This window comes from Syngnathoides biaculeatus, chromosome 3 (genome assembly GCF_019802595.1).
Source record: "Syngnathoides biaculeatus isolate LvHL_M chromosome 3, ASM1980259v1, whole genome shotgun sequence".
In the NCBI taxonomy this organism is placed as follows: Eukaryota; Metazoa; Chordata; class Actinopteri; order Syngnathiformes; family Syngnathidae; genus Syngnathoides; species Syngnathoides biaculeatus.
In genome coordinates, this window is record NC_084642.1 from 8,055,808 (window position 1) to 8,075,192 (window position 19,385).

The 19,385-nt window shown below is 43.4% G+C and overlaps 1 protein-coding gene and 1 non-coding gene across 7 annotated transcripts in view; both read right to left on the bottom strand.

Annotated features, from left to right (window-relative positions):
- phlpp2 (PH domain and leucine rich repeat protein phosphatase 2) overlaps positions 1 to 19,385 on the bottom strand; it is a 52,377-nt gene that overhangs the window by 14,022 nt on the left and 18,970 nt on the right. For 4 of the 6 annotated variants that reach the window (XM_061814867.1, XM_061814865.1, XM_061814864.1 and 1 more), the window contains exons 4-11: positions 17,101 to 17,291; positions 15,962 to 16,087; positions 10,416 to 10,570; positions 9,407 to 9,553; positions 6,880 to 7,110; positions 3,929 to 4,131; positions 3,162 to 3,222; positions 2,977 to 3,072 (exon numbers count right to left, since the gene is read on the bottom strand). In XM_061814867.1, coding sequence (XP_061670851.1) covers positions 2,977 to 3,072; positions 3,162 to 3,222; positions 3,929 to 4,131; positions 6,880 to 7,110; positions 9,407 to 9,553; positions 10,416 to 10,570; positions 15,962 to 16,087; positions 17,101 to 17,291 — 1,210 coding nt within the window. Of the gene's footprint in view, positions 1 to 2,976; positions 3,073 to 3,161; positions 3,223 to 3,928; positions 4,132 to 6,879; positions 7,111 to 9,406; positions 9,554 to 10,415; positions 10,571 to 15,961; positions 16,088 to 16,346; positions 16,519 to 16,654; positions 16,820 to 17,100; positions 17,292 to 19,385 lie in introns of those variants that run through there. The other 2 variants (XM_061814869.1, XM_061814868.1) reach the window with 2 other exon arrangements.
- Positions 18,193 to 18,264, bottom strand: trnag-ucc (transfer RNA glycine (anticodon UCC)). Its single transcript has one exon. It is a non-coding gene; the product is annotated as a tRNA-Gly (tRNA).

A 19,385-nucleotide genomic window follows, 5' to 3' on the forward strand; every position in this document is an offset into this window, starting at 1 on the left:
TTGACAGTTCAAAGCTACTTGATACAAAATCCATAAGAAAGCAATCTACGACCGAGCCGTGAACTCCCGCAGTGGGCCAATCAAAACTTCACCCATTTGGAGGTTTTGAGGAAAGCCGAAGATATTTCGTGGGAGGACTATTTCTTCTGATTTAGATTTTTTTTTTCTATATTGATTGCTTTATTTGAACATGGAATCATATGAATAGAAGACAGACTATATGAAAGGGAGAGATGATAAATTACATCCTTCAGGTAAGTGTGTGTGTTCAAGAGAATGTGTAAATAAAAAAATAAAACTGCATAGAATACCAAAGCAACACACAATTTGGTTTTGTAAAGGTTACCCTAAGAATTGATAGGTAGGTGTATCATGTGCAGTAGGACTGTCATGAACCAACAGTGCAGGGCTGGACCCAAATGCAGGACTCCATGACGAGGGCATGACGTTAGGCGAAGTTTTATTCAAAGGTGAGGTCATACACGGTGTAAGCAGTCCAAGAAGGCAGAGGCACGACAACGCTAGGCTAGGCTGGATCCAAAAGACATGCGGCAAGGTCTGATGACTAGGAGGCAAACTTGGAAACATGAACTAAGACGGGACTAAACTACGGTGGCACGGAATCGCTTTGACGAGGATAGCTCACACTACACTTTCTCTCGGCGGTGGAGAGTCCTGCTGGTAGTGAACCCAACTCACTAACTCAAGGACACGAACTGGCAAATGCCAGTGACAAAAACTCCAACAGTCAAAACCCAGGCCTGGGGCCAAATCCACTTCGCCACATCAATTTATGCGCATCGACCTGGTAAAAGAGTAAAATTGCGAATTGTCTTCACGTTAAATGTCGAGATTTGCTGTTATCAATCCTCCTTTTGCCTTTAGATTCCACAAAATTACTACTTTTGTCTAAACCCAGCCGGTCAACTCACTCCAACAAAGTGGTTTGGCGCCAAAATGGCACCAAGATCCCACAAGATGGTGCCAAATCACTACGTTTGTCTAATTGAAGCTCCCGAAGTCACTTCAGCAGAGCGCCTCGGTAACAAGACGCCAGAAGATGGGGCAAAAGGAACACTTACATTGCCCTGGGCTGAGTTTTATGTGTTTTTCAGTGAATTGATGGAAGACAGGTTCCCAAAAAAAAAAAAATTTTTAAAAACCCACACAAAACAATTAGTGACTATGCAAATTGCCATGTCATGTAATTATCCAAGCCGCTTATCCTCACAAGGGTTACAGGAATGCTGGAGCCTATCCCAGCTAGCGTCGGGCGAAATGCGGACAACACCCATCACAGGGCAGAAAGACACCATCACTGAGCGGGAATCGATCCCATGCTGCCTGCACCAAAAGCAGCCCGACGGCGCTGGCGTTTGGACCGTATCTCTGTGGTCGAAGTCACAACAAAAGGGTGGCAAAAACGTCTGCTGGGATACGGTTGTTTCGGTACGAAAAACATTGCATACTCGAACCGAACGGTAAAGTGGTTGTCACCAACAATAACAGTCCCAAAAATTTTTTGGGGATGGCCTCCATTTTCCCTTTTGTTTATTTGTGTGCGTCATGTTCCTCGGGTGTCACACTATTTTCATATCTAATTCAACTAACAGCAAAACACTTGGTTATGGAATTTTGGCTTCACATTGGAGATGATTACTGTACTTGTGACAGTATGTGGATAGGATGTCTGCCTCGCTCTCAGAGCTTCCAGGTTCAAATCCCGGCCGGGACCTTTCAGGATGACGTTAGTATGTTTTTCCCTAAAAGGGGAATTCCGGTGGTTTGGATTAACAATGTATCCAATAGGTCATGTCATACGTACTTTATCTTGAAAATGTGACGTTAATCCTCTCTCATTTAATGGTGTTTTGAGAAGATTTTTATTGGCAATTACGAATTTTCATGGCCGCCGCCGTTTTGGCGAGTCACATGACCTACGTGCGCGGATGTGACGTAATAGGCGCGCAACCGAAGCCTCGATTACGATGGAACACAATTATGGCCAGTGCTGATTTTTCAGATTTATCCTCATCTGATGAAGAAATAGTAGTATCGGTTGATCGAGAAGACGGAGGAATACTTCCATACAGATTTGAACCTGTGACTGTAAATAATGTAGAATTTTCAGATGGTTCTTCGGACGGGAATGATGTGGAGTCTGACGAGCGAGCTCCGGTGGCCGACCTCGAGCGAGCTGCGGAAGCCTTTGTTCGTTTGAAGAACCATCAGAAAATTCCACATTATTTACAGCCACAGGTTCAAATCTGTATGGAAGTATTCCTCTGTCTTCCCCATTAACCGATACTGCTACAGTATTTCTGAAACTGAGAAATCAGCGCTGGTCATAATTGTCACGAACCAACGGCGCGGGGCTGGACCCAAATGCAGGACTCCGAGACGAGGGCATGATGTTAGGCGTAGTTTTATTCAAAGCTGAAGTCATACACGGTGTAAGCAGTCCGAGAAGGCAGAGGCACTACAACGCTAGGGTAGGCGGGATCCGAAAGACTTGCGGCAAGCTCTGATGACTAGGAGGCAAACTTGGAAACATGAACTAAGACGGGACTAAACTACGGTGGCACGGAATCGCTTTGACGAGGATAGCTCACACTACACTTTCTCTCGGCGGTGGAGAGTCCTGCTGGTAATGAACGCAACTCACTAACTCAAGGCAACGAACTGGCAAATGCCAGTGACAAAAACTCCAACTTAAATCCCCGTCTAATTACAGTCCCAATGTGAAACAGCTGTGAGCGGTGACTGGTGTCACCGCCTGGAACAGTGGCCAAGCCTTCCTCATGACAACGACTGTATTATTATTATTATTATTATGTATATGAGGATAAACCCGAGAACTCAGCGCTGGCCATAATTGCGTCCCATCCTAATCGAGCTATTACGTCACATCCGCGCACGTAGGTCATGTGACTCGCCAAAATGGCAGCACCGATGAAAACTCGTGCTAATGCTAACCTAGATGGAAGCTCAGTCAGGAGGTTGTGGGTGACATCCAGCGTCTCCACTTTTCTGCAGTCACACACCCAGTCTGGTAGCCGCTCCAGAAGGTTCCTGTCTCAACACACAAACACTAACCTTGGTATAGTACATTAAATATGATAAATAAACAACGAGTCACATTGTGGCAAGCCAGAACTCACTGTGATAAATCCAAGTGTGTCAGTTGGTTTGGGACTGGGAAAACGCTGACTGCGCTGAGGCCTGCGGGGGGATGGAGGCGGCAGTCAGTACACTAGCGTCACACACATTTGTTTACAAACGAGGTTCGATTACGCCGCCGCTTGAGTGAAGTGAAAATGAGAAGTACCGTAATTTCCAGCCTACAAGTCGCAACTCCCCCCACGCTTTCAACTTTTATTTAGTTTATGCGGTGATGTGGCTAATTTGTGCATTTTTTCTAAGGCCGCGAGGGGACACTTGAGCGGAAAAGGTAAGAGTGAGAACGGTGGAATATATGCGCCGAGGAAGTGACTTTTACCGAACTGTTAGCGCTGCGCTAATGTTAGCGCTGTCGCTGCTGTGTTATTGGCGTGTCTCAGTGATATTTACCAATAAGTGTTATTTTAACGAGCCCTGTTAGCGTTAGCGCTAGCGTCAGGGCTAGCATTAGCACCGCGCTAGCGTTAAACTCTTTCTGTGTACCCTCTTTCTTTGTAAATATCTCGTGTTTCAATCTGGGCACTTGCAGCTTATTGCGGCGTATGTATATACCAAATGGTATTTCCTTTACAAATGTACTCGGTGAGGCTTGTAACCAGGTGCGCTCTGTAGGCCGGGAATTATGGTAGTGTGACAAGGGGCAGTCAAATACAAAATGCAACCACGCTCATGGAGCGTGGGGGGGGGGGGTTACCTCTGAACACACACCTCAACTCACAAATATGTATGTATATGCGATATGACTCACGGTTGTTGCCAGCGTGGAGCTTGTGCAGCGCGGCACCGCCAACCGTCAGCGCCCTCAGCTGGTTACGTTGGCAGTGGAGAGTCTCCAGGCTGCGGACGGAAGCGAGGTCCAGTGAGTCCAAACAGTTGTCCCTCAGGTCTAGGTGGGTCAGCTGGGTCACGGCCTCCGGAGACTCACTTTTCACGCAGCGTAGTCCATTGAGCCTACATGATGAATGAACAAAGCAAAGGTTAAACTTGAACTCTGGATTAGCATTTGATTAGATTACATAAATAATCAAAAAAATACAAAATAAAAATGTAACAAAATAAACAATTTGTCCATTTTGTTTTTTCCCCAATCACAGCTCTTACTGGTCTGCACGATTTGATTGTTTGGGGTCAGTACAATACATCCATCCATTTTCTTAGCTGCTCATCCTCATGAGGGTCGCAGGGAGTGTCAATGGGCAGGAGGCGGGCTACACCTTGAACTGGTTGCCAGCCAATCGCAAGGCACATAGAGACAAACAGCCGCACTCACAATCACACCTAGGGGCAATTTAGGGTCTCCAATTAATGCATGTTTTTGGGATGTGGGAGGAAACCGGAGTGCCCGGAGAAAAGCCACGCAGGCATGGGGAGAAGATGCAAACTCCACACAAACAAACAAAGAAGAGCTACTGGAAGCTGTTGAAATATGAGTTACCTTTCCCAAAGGGCAAAGAAAATATGGAAGTATTGTCATTTTGTCAGTCGGCATGTGTTGCCACACCGTTTGTGTTGAAATAGTTCCTTTCCACAACACGACAAAGCAGATTTTTAAGGCTAGCCATTAGCATGTGAATGGAATTTTCCATTATGAGTTAACATTAAGCTAACGGGCCATCTTTAGGGCAAAGTTGTTTGGTTGTTTTAAATACACTTTGGAATTCTCTTTGGTGTTTGTTTAGTTTTACAGTAAACATCCACTGATAGTGGTAATAACCATCTTGAAGCCTCTTTGTTTTAATATTTGTTCGCTATCTGCCTAACTGCTCCTTAGTGTGAAGTGAGTTGTGTTCACTGTCCCCGTACTGCGATCGTATCCCAAGCTTGCACTCCAAGTCGAGGCAAAAATAAAAATAAAATCACTCTAATGACGCCTCGTATCTCCAAAAACTGGTAAGTCGGGTCGGATATGAGTAATGTGCGCTGTGCGTGATGGCCTTCAAAATCATAATACAGTTATTACTTTTGACATAAATCAAATTAATAGGGACATTGCTTCTGCATATTTATGATCGAGTAAAATTTCACAGATAGATGAGGGAGCTTGCAAGTAAGTTTATGGCATCAACAGCACGTCTCCAGGGAAAAGGACTGGAAAAGTACAGAAGCGCATACAAGTGCCCGTCTTTGGTTATAGAAAAAAAAAAATACATATATATACATATAAAAAATCATTACACGTACTGATGCTGAGGTTTTTTTTTTTTTTTTTTTTTAATTCAACAGTCCTTCATTAATTAATAAACAGCGACGTTCCATGTATTGCTTGTGGAATTAGTGACTCCCTTGACAGCGTTGTCTTGTCGCTTGTTTTGATTCGCATTACCACGAGTCAAGTGGGGGGGGGGGGGGCAGGTTCTCGCCCAAATGCCATCCGAAGAGTTAATGAACTGCTCGTGCGTGAGCACTGCCTGCCGACGAAGACACCACAGACGCACCTTGTCCTCGTAAATACACCCCCCCATTATTTGAGTCGGCGGACCAGGGCACGGTCGAGTGCTCGGTGGAAAATATGGGAAAGGAAAAAAAAAATCAATGACCGATAAACGGCCATAATTCAACAGGCAGAAGTGAGCCAACAAATACAAGAAAGTGCAGTTCTAGGAAGGGCCGAAGTATGATGAGGGAATAAAGCTGTCAGTCGATCATTAGGAGGTGCCATAAATCGAAGCGGCAATGAAGAACTTGCTGAGAGGTTTGGAATTAGTTCAACATGCTGAAATTGCCAAAGTAAGAAACAGATCTCGCATCACATATCAGGTCTAAGCAAGCTTATCAGATCTTCTTAAAGAAATTTTCCTTACAAAGATATCAATCCTCTCTTATAAAAGTATCACCACCATGTTACATTCACACTCCCTTGCAAGGGACTGACCCAGTTAAAAAATATCTATGAGTATTGTTACATTGTCTTTCTCCACGTGTTGCGCCACCGTTTGTGTAATTTAAAAAAAATGTCCCTTGGGTTTAATAACAGCGCGATAGCTATGTTATTTGTTAGTCCCGACAAACAAACAAACAAAAATCATCCCAACGACGGCTCGTATCTGGAAAAAAAAAAAAAAAATCAAGTCATTCGTATCTCCTTTACATCGATACAAAAACAGAAATAGATACAAAACAATAATTCTTAATAGATGAATGAAAATGAAAGATTATTTTAGCACAGGAATGAAGTGTAAATGAAACAGAAATGAGGAATGTTTTGATTACTTTTTGGTTGTTGTGTGGAGTACTTACTTAGTAATTACACAACAATTACATAATTTCATTTAAAATTGGTGAAATAGGGCGGTGCGTGCATGGGCTAAGAAATAACGCATTCAATTTTAGTGAGCCAAGTTGAGCTGAACGATTCATCCATCATTGGGGCCTTTGGCTCTTGAACTTCATTGAAAAAAAAAGCTTTCCTTTGTGGCAGTTTGCACCCACTCGCCAACATACATTGCTGCCACCTACTGGACTGGAGTGGAACTGAACAACCCAAACTTATTGCGAGTCGTGAAGAATTTTAATGCAACTTTTGCATTGGATGTCATCAGAAAAACACATACCTAATGAAGCGGGTTATCAGTGGAGTTTAGCAACATCTTTGTGATGCACATTGCTGCCACCTACAGTACTGGAATGGAACATTATCCTAAAATGAGCAGCTCTTGTATCGGTCCCGAAGAAATCCGGGGAGGTGCTCATTCTGATTACCTGAGGTCGATGTGTTTCAGGTGGCTCATACGGAGCAGAGCGCACACTTCCAGACACACCACTTGGTTCCCGGCCATCGCCAATTTGTCCACGGCACTCAGTCTCTCCAGCACGGCGGGTACGTGATTGAAGTCATTGAAAGACAGGCCGAGACTGCTGAGCTGGGACAGTCCACCCAGCTCGTTGGGCAGGGAGCTCAGGCGGTTTCCATCCAGAGACAGCGTTTGGAGGCTAAAGGGCAGGAAGGGAACCAGTGGAAGAGATATTAGAGAGGTTCGACTTGAAACAACAATAATTTGTGCTCAAAGGGGAAAAGAGATGTCGTAAACGGGCTGCCGATTTACATGCGCACGCAGTCGCAAAACGTCACGCGAGAGGGACTACAGAATTTGTATTGCATCTCCACGGATCAAAAAACATGGACTTACAGTAACATTGTGGAGCAGGCAAATGAGTAGACCAGCACACTAGTACCGTAATTTCCGGACTATAAGCTGTGTGACTTTTGTCACACGCTTTCGACCCTGCGACTAATGCGACGATGCAGCTAATTTGTGCATTTTTTCTAACGGCCGCCAGGGGCGCTCGAACAGAAAAGCTAAGAGTGAGACAGGTGGAATATATGTGTCTCGGAAGACGCGAGTTTAATTTAATTTTGCACTTTGTGCATGAATAAAATTAGCATGAACAGACCCTCATCATGGAAAATGCAAGAAGAAATGACGCAGATTGGAAGTTAAAAGCAATCGAGCTGGCTGATAAAAAAAAGGAAATGGAGCTGCTGCACGAAAACTTGCCATAAATGAATTGATGGCGAGATGCAGGGAAGAAGTGGAGCTTATGTAAAACGACAAAAAAAGCTTTCAGATGTAATAAAAGCAGGTAACCTAATCCACGTTGCTGCTGTGTTACTGCCACGTCTCAATGACTTTTACAGGTATGTTTTTTTTTTTTTTTTAACCCACCCCTGTTAGTGCTGCGTTACTACCACGTCACAGGCACTGTTGGGAAAGAAAAGCTAACGTGTATTATTAAAACTTTAAAAACTCTCTGTGTACCGGCTTTCTTTGTAAATATCATGTTTCAATGTGGGCACATGCGGCTTATAGACAGATGTGGCTTGTGTATGTACAAAATGTTTTTCCTTTAAAAATGTACGGGGTGAGGCTTATAGTCAGGTGTGGCTTATACTCCAGAAATGATGGTAATCACAGTTAAAGACTTCTCCACACAAGTAACTTGTTTAAAATGTGGTAAGACAACATATTTGAACTGTTTTACACGGTTTGGTAAGTGCTGCTGTTTTGATTGGCAACATGCGGTGGATGGCAAAAGTCTAAACACCCCTGTTTGGAGATAATGTGGCAGCACACGTGGATGGACCGATTGCGTTCAAACTCAAGTTAAACGGGAGTCACTACAGACCTGCTCATATTTAAAGTGCCTCTAAAGTGAGTTGATCAATCAATTGAAGGCATTGATTTTCAGTTGAGTTAGTTCAATAGGTTATCAGTCAATTAAGATGAAAGGTTTTAAAACCATTTCTCTCTGGATCATTTTTTATGACCCTCAAAATTGTGCATTAGAAGAGGGGTGTGTAGACTTTTTATATCCCCAGTGGTTTAAAATAGCTCACCAATTAAATCTTTAATGTACATGTGTGAATAATAGCACTTATAAACTGAGATAATTAAAGTTACTACATTGTTTCAATATTTCAGGGAATGATTAGGGTACAGTCCATCTATCCATTTTATTAGCCGCTCATCCTCACAAGGGTCACAGGGAGTGCTGGAGCCTATCCCAGCTGTCAACAGGGAGGAGGCGGGGTACACCCTGAACTGGTTGCCAGCCGATGGCAGGGGACATCGAGACAAACCGCTGCACTCACAAATGGGACCCTAACCCAAAGATTTGTTCACCCAAACTGACTTCCTCTTCCCATCCTTTCAAATGTAGTAATAACACATTTCCATTCAATTTATAAAATTTGCACACCTGCCTCCATCCATTTTGTTTCCAATTAGGGTTAGGGTTACCCTAAAAGTGTATCTGTTCAAACGCCAGAATTTGGGGGAAAAAGAAAACAGCCATCCATTTTCTTTGCCGCTTATCCTCACGAGAGTCGCGGGGAGTGCTGGAGCCTATCCCAGCTGTCAACGGGCAGGAGGCGGGGTACACCCTGAACTGGTTGCCAGCCAATCGCAGGGCACAGAGAGGAACAGTCGCACTCGCAATTACACCGAGGGGCAATTTAGAGTGTCCAATTAATGTTGCATGTTTTTGGAATGTGGGAGGAAACCGGACTGCCTGGAGAAAATCCACACAGGTATGGAGAGAACATGCAAACTCCACACAGGCGCGTCCGGGATTGAACCCGGGACCTCAGAACTGTGAGGCCAACGCTTTACCAGCTGAGCCACGGCGTCACCCTTGGGGTACAGTATCTATGAAAATACGTCCTTCATAATTGAGATAAGATAAAGCTAAGAAATGCCAGTGTGCTCGATACACGTGAGCGCGCCACCTTTGGAGGTTGCCGATCTGCGCGGGTACGGCGTGGAGATTGTTGCAGGAGAGGCAGAGCTCGGTGAGGGTGAGGATCTCGCACACACATTCGGGGAAGACGCCCAGACGGTTGTGAGACAAGTTCAAGCTCTTCAGCTGTGAGAATCTAAAGACACAAAATGAACGGGAGGTATCAACGTCACAGTCCTGGTACGTTCCTGTTGTAGCTCGTACGTGGCTGCAGTAAATTTGTCTTCTCCGTGCTCCTTGAGAGTGTTTTCATTTTATGTTACTGTTTGACTGTGCGTTTTTTTGTCTCAAATAGACTGTCTGAGGGTTTCTGTGCTGTAGCTCAATTCCAAGTATAAAACGTACCCCGATAAATGGCAATTAAAGTGTAAGGAATCCTAGTATGATATCACGTAGATTTAATAGCTTAGTTGGGAGAAAATTAGATAATGCACTGATAGTCTGTTCTGACAAACCCAATTTTCCATGAAAGACTTGACTTTAGGTCACTGGTGTCAAACTCGAGGCCCGGGGGCCAGATCTGGCCCGGTACGTGATTTTATGCGGCCCACAAAGCCAAATCTCGAGTGTCAATTTCATTGATTCCTGTAAAAATCTGTACCAAAATTCCAAATTGTGAAATATTACAAGCATTTTTGTGTGACCAAACATGAATAGTTGAAAAACACATTACCCTTGATTTCTGATTCCAAAACTAGTTCATAAATTGATGATGTGAATATGATGAAATGATTCAATATTTTTTGTTCCACAGTCATAACGGCCCTCTGAGGGAAACCGGAACAACAATGTGGCCCGCGAGAAAAATGAGTTTGACACCCCCCCCCCCTGCTTTAGGTGAAACGCTTATTGAAGAGATGAAGTGATCTGAACGATGAAGACAACTTCTAATGTCAGCAAAAGGGGAGCAAAGTTATGTAAAGTCAAGCGCAAAGTCCTTGTGTTATTCATTTTAGAGCTAAACCACCTCGTTGATGGCATTTGGGTGAGGTTCTTACCTGGGGAGGTGGAGGAGACCTCCAGGCCCTCCCAGGCTCATGAAGTTGTGTCGCAGGTTGAGGTGGGTCACGTCTTGGCTGTAGAACAAATACTCGGGCACCGCCTCCAGACTGTAGCACGACAGGTCCACCAGGCTAATTGTCTGCGACACCACCTGACAAGCACATATGCAGGTTTAAAAAAAAAAAAAAAAAAAGAGATATATAATATATCGTAATTTCCAGCCTCAAGAGCGCACTATAAATATTATAAACCTCACCCAGCACATTTGCAAAGGAAATAGCATTTGGTACATACATAAGCCGCACCCGTGTAAAAGCCGCAAGTGCTGACATTGAAACATGAGATATTTACAAAGTAAGATGGTACACAGAAAGCTAGCGCGGTGCTAACGCTAGACCTAACGCTAACAGGCTTGGTTAAAATAAAACTTACCGTTAAATATCACTGAGACACGCCAGTCACACACACAGCAGAACACAAGCAGAGCGTTAACGCTAGCGCAGCGCTAACAGAGCCGGTAAAAGTCACTTCCTTGGCACATATATTCCACCAGTCTCATTCTCACTTTACAAAGTTTTAATACCTTAGCTTAGCTTAACATAATAACACGGTAGCACAAACAGGGCTCATAAAAATAAAAAAATTAATAAAAAAAAAAAAAACATACCGGTAAAAATCACTGCGACGGGGCAGTAACACAGCAGCAACACACTAGCACAGCACTAACAGGGCCGGTTTAAAAAAAAAAAAAAACCTACAAGTAAAAGTAATTTCCTCGGCACATGTATTCCACCGACCTCACTCTTACCTTTTCCGCTCGAGTGCCCCCTTGCGGCCGTTATAAAAAAAATGCACATATTAGCCGCATCACCGCAGAAGCCGCAGGGTTGAAAGCGGGTGAAAAAAAGTCGTGGCTCGTACGCTGGAAATTACGGTACATTAACATGGTAGCAGCAGCAGAACGGTAGTACTGTACGTGGTTTTTTATACGCCGGCGCTTTAGCATACAAGTTTGATCCATTCCATGACCACACTTCTATATTAATACATTTCAAATCATCTTTCCCGATTTAAAAGTAAATATCAATCCATTCCAGTCCCACAAAAAAAAAGACACTTTTTTGTAGGGTGTTTTTTTACCAAAAGAAAAAAAAAATACTTCAGTCACTGTCATCATTAAAATACAAATATAAAGAAATGAGCAGTTTATGTATTGTGATTTCATCTTTGAATGCCTATTGACAGTTTTCTATATGTGTGCATGCCTCGGTTACCAGGCGGAATATAACACAGACGTACGGAATACTTCATACACGAAGAAGAGTTTCACTATGGAATCAGTAAACTGCAAAAATATTAGTCATTCCTCACAGGGGATAAAGAATCCATGCTGATGTGTACTTTCTGTCTCCATGTGTGCCTGCAGCATTTGTGTTCAAACATCCGTTGGTCAAAGCGTCGATGGAATTCGTTTGCATGTCTATGACATTTTGATTCGTTGGTTAGCACTAAGGTCGCAGACATTTGAGTTATATGTGCACGAGTAAATCTTAAAATGTCAGGTTTGAATTAGGTTATAAATACAGTATAATTTTAGACAAAGCGATATAATTATCTGTAAAAAAAATGATTTGTGTTTGTCCAAAGTACCATTCTTGTCACAATACACAACTCATCCTCCCTCTATCACAAAAGGAAGCAGCTAAACAGACCCACTCCCTTTCGGCGCTGGTCTGCCGCGAGTCCGAGGACGACGTCCCGCGTTAACCGGGCCAGAAAATGGGCCGGCTGCTCACGGGAGCGTGACATCACGTAACTAGATTTGGGAAATGACGAAGACTCAACTGCTCATCTCCCACACAAGCGCTCCGGCGCTCCCTCTTGAAAAGCGGCCGCTTTTTAAGACAAATGAGAGCAATTAGGCGAAGTGAGAGCACGGCAACGGATTGACTGAGAGGAGGAAGAAAGAAAGAAAGAAAGAAAGAAAGAAAACATCCTGGCGCTAAATAATTCAAGCGCTGTGATCGACGACACAGGTTACACAGCTTCAATGAAAGATCTACCGCAAACCAACTAGTTATGCGTGGTCGTGGACAACCGCCGTGTGTCCCGTTGGACCACAGGGGGGCGATTTACCGAAGTGTGACAACAATTTGGTGGCAAATGTCTCCCCATAATTTGTAATTTGATGGATAATTTAGCCAGCTGACTTCTATCCGCATGGAACAACCGGACTCAGTTCAGTGACGTTTATAGAAATTGTAATGAAATATGTTTATAATGTACATTACAGTATCCAGTCGTGTACTGTATAGATTTCGACAATATTAGAAAACCATACAGTAACATTTAACAGCTTGTGCAACATGATTTTCACGATGGAATACTAATTGACGTGCTGCTCCTGGTGTGGTGTACATGGCTTGGCCACCAGGGAGGAATATAATACATGTACTATTGTCCGTCTACATATGTTGCTGCACCATTTGTGTTCAAATATTCATCACTTAAAGGGTTTGCACTTTCGCTACATCAATGCTAGTTTCAATAGCCTATCAATGGCGTTTTATAGCATCTGCTAGCCTTAAGCAAAAAACACCAGTTTGGTTAAATACACAATGTGAAATACTCTTTGTTTGATGTTTACTTTGACACTAAAGTTCTGCTGAGTGGTAAAAGACAGTTTGCAGCCAGATTTTTTTTTTTTTTTCAAGCAGGAGCTTGTTGTGAAGTTCGCTAGCACTATCTACCGCTTGTAACACATATTTTTGCAAGCAATTTAATAAAACAAATTGTCGAGCAATAACTAAAAAAAAAATAAAATAAATAAAAAAACATAAGTTGGGTAACTTCAAGTTGTGTTATTACTGCACGAAGCAACCATGAACAGCTTTCAGTATGTGGACATCCATCCATCCATCCATCCATTTGCTTTGCCGCTTATCCTCACAAGGGTCGCGGGGAGTGCTGGAGCCTATCCCAGCTGTCAACGGGCAGGAGGCAGGGTACACCCTGAACTGGTCGCCAGCCAATCGCAGGGCACATGGAGAAAAACAGCCACACTCACGATCACACCGAGGGGCAATTTAGAGTGTCCAATTAATGTTGCATGTTTTTGGGAATGTGGGAGGAAACCGAAGTGCCCGGAGGAAACCCACGCAGGCACGGGGAGAACATGCAAACTCCACACAGGCGGGTCCGGGATTGAACCCGGGACCTCAGAACTGTGAGGCCAACGCTTTACCAGCTGATCCCCACCGTGCCGCCGTATGTCGACATGCTATTAATAAAAAGAGCCACAAGACAATGAATCCAGTTTACCTTGGTGGAAGAAAAATAATAGTTCAAATGGAAGAAGAGCAGGGATTAAGTGATGCATGAATTCAATCAATTATGTTTCAATTATAATAATCATGGACACGAGTTAAAGAGTTTTCCACAGATAATATTTATGCACTTATCTTATCTGGCCCATTTGTGCACCGTATGAATGTATCAGAATGCTTCAGGCGGATTAACACAATTATGACAATAAAAAAGTGCATTTATCTAAGTACCAGTTAAACATTAGAACCTCATTGTCTATATCTGCAACAATGAAATGAATTGAAACCTTTTTGACAATTATAGTATTAAAAAAAAAAAAAAAAAACAATCGATTGGCAGAAAAATTATATAAAAACATGTTTACTTGAACAAAGAAACTTCCTGCCCTGGGGTGCCTGCACAGTCTCGTGATATCTGAGCTAGTAATGCTCACTTTTCATTTTCATAGAAGTGAGAGGTGTCTAATATTTAGGTTACTTCTTTTTACCTCCCAAAAATGTCAAAGTATTTGAGACTCCACGGGTACAGTGCAGTCCACTTATCGGTTGGTTCCCTAAAATACAGAACGCGGTGGATTCGCGAAGCCGATCCAGACAAAACCTTCATCCGCAATCACCGCGTCTCCTATGAAACAATTTCTCGTCTGCGTCTGTGTCAATCCAGACCACTCTAAACCCGTACGGTAATCCACACGGCCGTGGCAAGAAGAGAGACACAGTGCACTTAGAGTGAATTTGCAACTAATTGGATCCTTTTTTTTTCCCTCCTGTTGGCTTTCGCCTCTCGTGGCTTCCATCCTAAGAGGACGCGCTCAGATTGTCTGCTCGGCGGCGGAAAGGAGCTCAGGCGCAAAAGACGTTCAGTGAGACAAAGTAAAGACACACAAACACATTCCTTACTGGACGTAGGCACTGCTGCAAGGACAGAAGAAGAATTACAAGATGAGAACAAGGCGTACAGTGCGTATAAAAAGTCTACACACCCTTGTTCAAAGAGGTTTTTGTGATGTTTAAAAAAAAAAAAAAAGGGGGGGGAATAGATAAAGCATTTAAAGGGCAAGTGTCATGCCTATAAACAATCTAAAATAGATATTGTAATGAAAAATACATAACATGATTCACTGTCCATACGTAGAAATAAATATGAGCGGAGGGCGCGTGATCCATGCGCAAAGTTGCGGAAGTCCCATTTGACATCCAAGTGGTCGCCATATTGCATGCGTCGTCTGTTCGTTACGTCTCACCGTGACATTCGCCATTGAAAACACGCTCTGCCACCTATTGTGGGACAAAGAAGCTCTTTTCAAAGAAGAGAACATCTCACAATCGAGTGATATTACCCTATCGTTTCGAGCCATATTTAGATGATATGCGGATCACTTCTAACTAACAACAGACTCACAGACAGTATGTATGAACCAGCTCAGCCGAAGCCGTGATCAGCGGACACGGCACCGACGGGCACATCAACACCTCTGACTTACGGACGCGGATCTTTTGTTACATTCTGAGAGGATTATACCCCCCCCCCAAGCTTTTTTTTTTTTTTTTTTTTTTTTTAGTAGCTGTATTCACACCTACCTATCATTTGGAACCCATGAAGCTCTCCTCCTTTGCACCCGTGCAATCCATTTTTCACAACAAACCGGGTCTCTTTTGAAAAGTATGAATCCATCGTCCCGAGTGTTTGAACACTATCCAGCAATACAACGAGCCGGCATTTTCGCTAACACGAAGGAACACAGAACTACCTTCCAGCAGGTAAAACTAGCAGGAACGTACCCCTTGAGTGGGTGTCTACTACTAATGTCACTTCCTGCTTCTTCTCAAAAACAAGAGGATTTTCATGGCGGGAGTTACAAAAAGCCATATCTCAAAATTATGTTGTGTGGTGAAAAAAAACGATGGGTCCATTCCGGCTGCCTTTTTTTCCATTAGTAACGTACCCAAAAAAATCCTGCATTTCATGACATTGGCACTTTAAAGACTTTTTACATGCTTACTGGGATTGATTTTTTTGCTTAGGTCAAAAAAATAAATAAAAATTAAAAAAACTGACAAGCGTCCACACACTCTTTATAACTCGGAAGCGGCTGTGTCCACTGATAACCAATCACATTCAAATGTATTTATCTGGGAAGTCTGTGCATATCTGCTATCATTTAATAACAATCAACTAATAACACATCATGTGATCATTTTGTTGGCCCGCTTACTTTGGATGCCTGTCGATGCCATCGCTGGTAGTCAGCCAGTGTGTCGAAATTGACAAAGTACGTCTGAGCTTGCGATCCTGCGGAGCTGAACATCAGACAGTGTTGTCTCCTCTTCACCTCCTCCACCTCAACACAAACACAACAGATGCACACATTATTTAAAAAAAAATAAATAAATAAACCATGACAAATAACTCTCAGTACGATGTAGTACAAGTCTTGTAATGCGTCACATAATAATAAACACAATGCATAATTTTTATCCCTGTATCATTGTGAATTGGAACACTTTTTATACAGCACAAAGACTTTGGGTAATCGTTTTTAGAAAATGAGGATTTATTTATTTATTTTTTTTTTAAGTCCAACCAGCAAGATTGCTGACAGTGGCCACTTTAGAGTTCCTCTTTGTTGCGATGTGAAAAAGCCTGTCACGAGCCATTAGCGCGGCGGAGAAGCCAAATGCAGGACTCCGGGACGAAGGCATAATGTCCACTGGGTTTTATTTCAGAAGTAGTGTCCGCACACGGTAACACAGTGCAAAATCAATGAACTGGCAAATGCGTGTGACGAAAACTCCAACATAAATACATGGTCAATTAAAGTGCTGAATGCGCAACAGCTGTGACGAGTCCCAGAGTTGGCACCGCCCAGAGCGGTGGCCAGGCCACGCCCCCTCATGACAGAACGTACCCCCTAAGGCACGGATCCCAGACCCGCCCAAGTCCGCTAAGTCCGCTGGGTCCGTGTCTGGCCAGTTAATTCCGTCACGAGCCATCAGTGCGGGAGGAGGACCCAAATGCAGGACTCCGAAGCAAACGCATAATGTCCAGTGGGTTTTATTTCAGAAGTAGTGTCTGCACACGGTAACACAGTGCAAACCCCCGTGACGAAAACGTCACATAAATACGTGGTCAATTAAAGTGCCAAATGCGCAACAGCTGTGACGAGTGCCAGACGTGGCCCCGCCCAGAGCGGTGGTCAGGCCACGCCCCTCTTGGCAGTGGTCCAGCCTTGCTCATGACAAAGCCCAAAAATCCTCAGGTGGGATACATTGCAGCCACCAGGCAACATTTCTCAGTGTAAATCCTGTGCCATGTTGCATTCAGCCAGCAGGTGCCTGAACTCGGACCCCTCACCTTCCCCCCCACCAGGGGCAGGATGTGCATCTTGCCGGTCAGGCTGTCTTTGACGGAGGCCACGATGAGACACGTTCCGCAGAGGATGACCTGCCGCTCGGCCCACTTGTGCAGCTGCGTCTTGCCCTTGCGAACGCTGAACACGCCCTTCAGCAGCGTGCGCTCCTGCTGGTCCGCGTTCACTGGTCGCTCTTGAGGAAGGGGGCGAGGGGGTGGACAAAATCAAACATTTAGATGTACATTCTCTTTCATTGTCATTATGTGGGTCCTAAAATTAATGGAGTGCATTTTTTTAAAGATGGAAATTACTAAATTGAAGCATTTTAAAGGGGACAGTATAAGTCAGCTTCGGATATATCACGTCCACCCCACTTGGAACGCTTTTCAAAGCGCCCCCGTTGAACTTCCCATGGAAATTTCCAGAAGCATTGTGGTAATTTACCAGAAATTTGGGACACTTTTGCGACCCTCATCGTTACGCATCACAAGTGCGAGGCAATGGAATGCAGCTTCCATCCAGCCAGGCGTGCAAAATCCGTATTTAAATGGCATTTACATCGTGTAACTTGTGATATTATAGGTGATATTATCTCCAGCATTTGCTTTCCGATTTCCAAATCCAAAGAGCAACTCGAAAAGACCACTTACAAAGGACTCGGCCCTTCTTACGTCACGCGCTGCATGGATGTGTGCACAACAATCACACTGGAGTCTTCTCTTTAGTTGAACTCGTGTCCTGCTTTTGGGGGATTTTATGTTGATTGAGAACATACTATGTTCAACAATATTGCTAAGAAATACATCCACTACAAATGACGACTGAGTATAACTTTTCTTCTTTCTTACAGTCACATTATTTAACAGGGACTTACATATTTTGAAATCGTTTTTCGCAGAGGAACGACATCATATTTTTAATGTGCATTTTGACTCTTAGGGACATACTGAGGTCGCCTAGCTACAGGGTGCTGATCATACTGGGCTATATTAATGTTATATCCCTTGAAAGCAAAGACTCCAAAATTAATCCCCGTACGGAACACGCACAAAATAAAAAAGAGGAGGGGGGGAAAAAAAAAAAAAAAAAACATTTGCGTTGGCCGGGAATCGAACCCGGGTCAACTGCTTGGAAGGCAGCTATGCTCACCACTATACCACCAACGCATAGGAGGTACTGCCGAGTGTTTTGAACTAGAACTGTCAAACCATACTGTTTTTTAATATTTTGAGCATATAACTTGACAGATGAGTGCCATAACGTTACTTTGCCATTTCCTTGCCACGGGGGATGAATACGCAACATTTGACTGATTTTAAGTGATTGCTAAACGTAAACCGGCCCAAACGTGGAGAATCAACAACCTCGCCTATGACATCATCTACATGCGACCGCAATCCGGTGCACGTGACGCGTAACGTCCTTTTAAAATGACGCAATCAAACCGCGCGTTCCCAGCCCGATCAACGCTGCCAAATATTAAAACATTTGCTTGTATTGAATGATTTTGTACAAATGTAAATAGAATGGATATAATTTTGTACTTTAACACCTCTAGCAGGACAAGTTCACATTTGTATGTAAATTGTGTTAAATGGATGTAAAAAAAAAAAAAAAGTTTGCCATATTTAATTTTTTTTTTATTCATATTTTTTTTTAAATTATCCAGGAACTCATAATTAGATGATACAAATTGGCGCTAAACATGGTTACGCCCTTTCGGATTCTGTATTTAAAAAATGAGACAACGTTGACTCCTGCAATAACGCAATTTCTAGGTTCAACGTTTTTGGGGTTGAATGAGAGACAATTACGATTGTCTTAAATCTAGTCACATTTTTCCACAATTGTTTCATAGTTCAGTTTACTACTATGTACTTGTGCACCTTAGTCGTCATACTAGTGTGCTGCAGCGTCTTACTACTGTATAGAGGAAATAAAAAAAGAGCAAACAAGTACACAGACGTTAACCTGTACGTCAAGGATATGGAATAAACGCTTAAAGGGCTTTCGATAGTTTCCCTGTGAATGTCTAGCGCTGTACTCCCCACTCAGAGGCCGCGAGTGACTGGCCAACATCATCCTTGAAGTTCCATCGTCAAGGACGTCCAACTGTAAGGGAAGGCGGTCTTCCTTTGCCAGCAAAAGTGATTACGACTGAGCAAAAGAGCTTATGGCAACAAACTGTCAAGCGGGCACATCTACAGCAGCGTCTCCCTTCCATCACAATAGAGCGCTCCACAATGGATGGATATTTATTTTTTTAAGGGTTTTTTTTTCATACAGA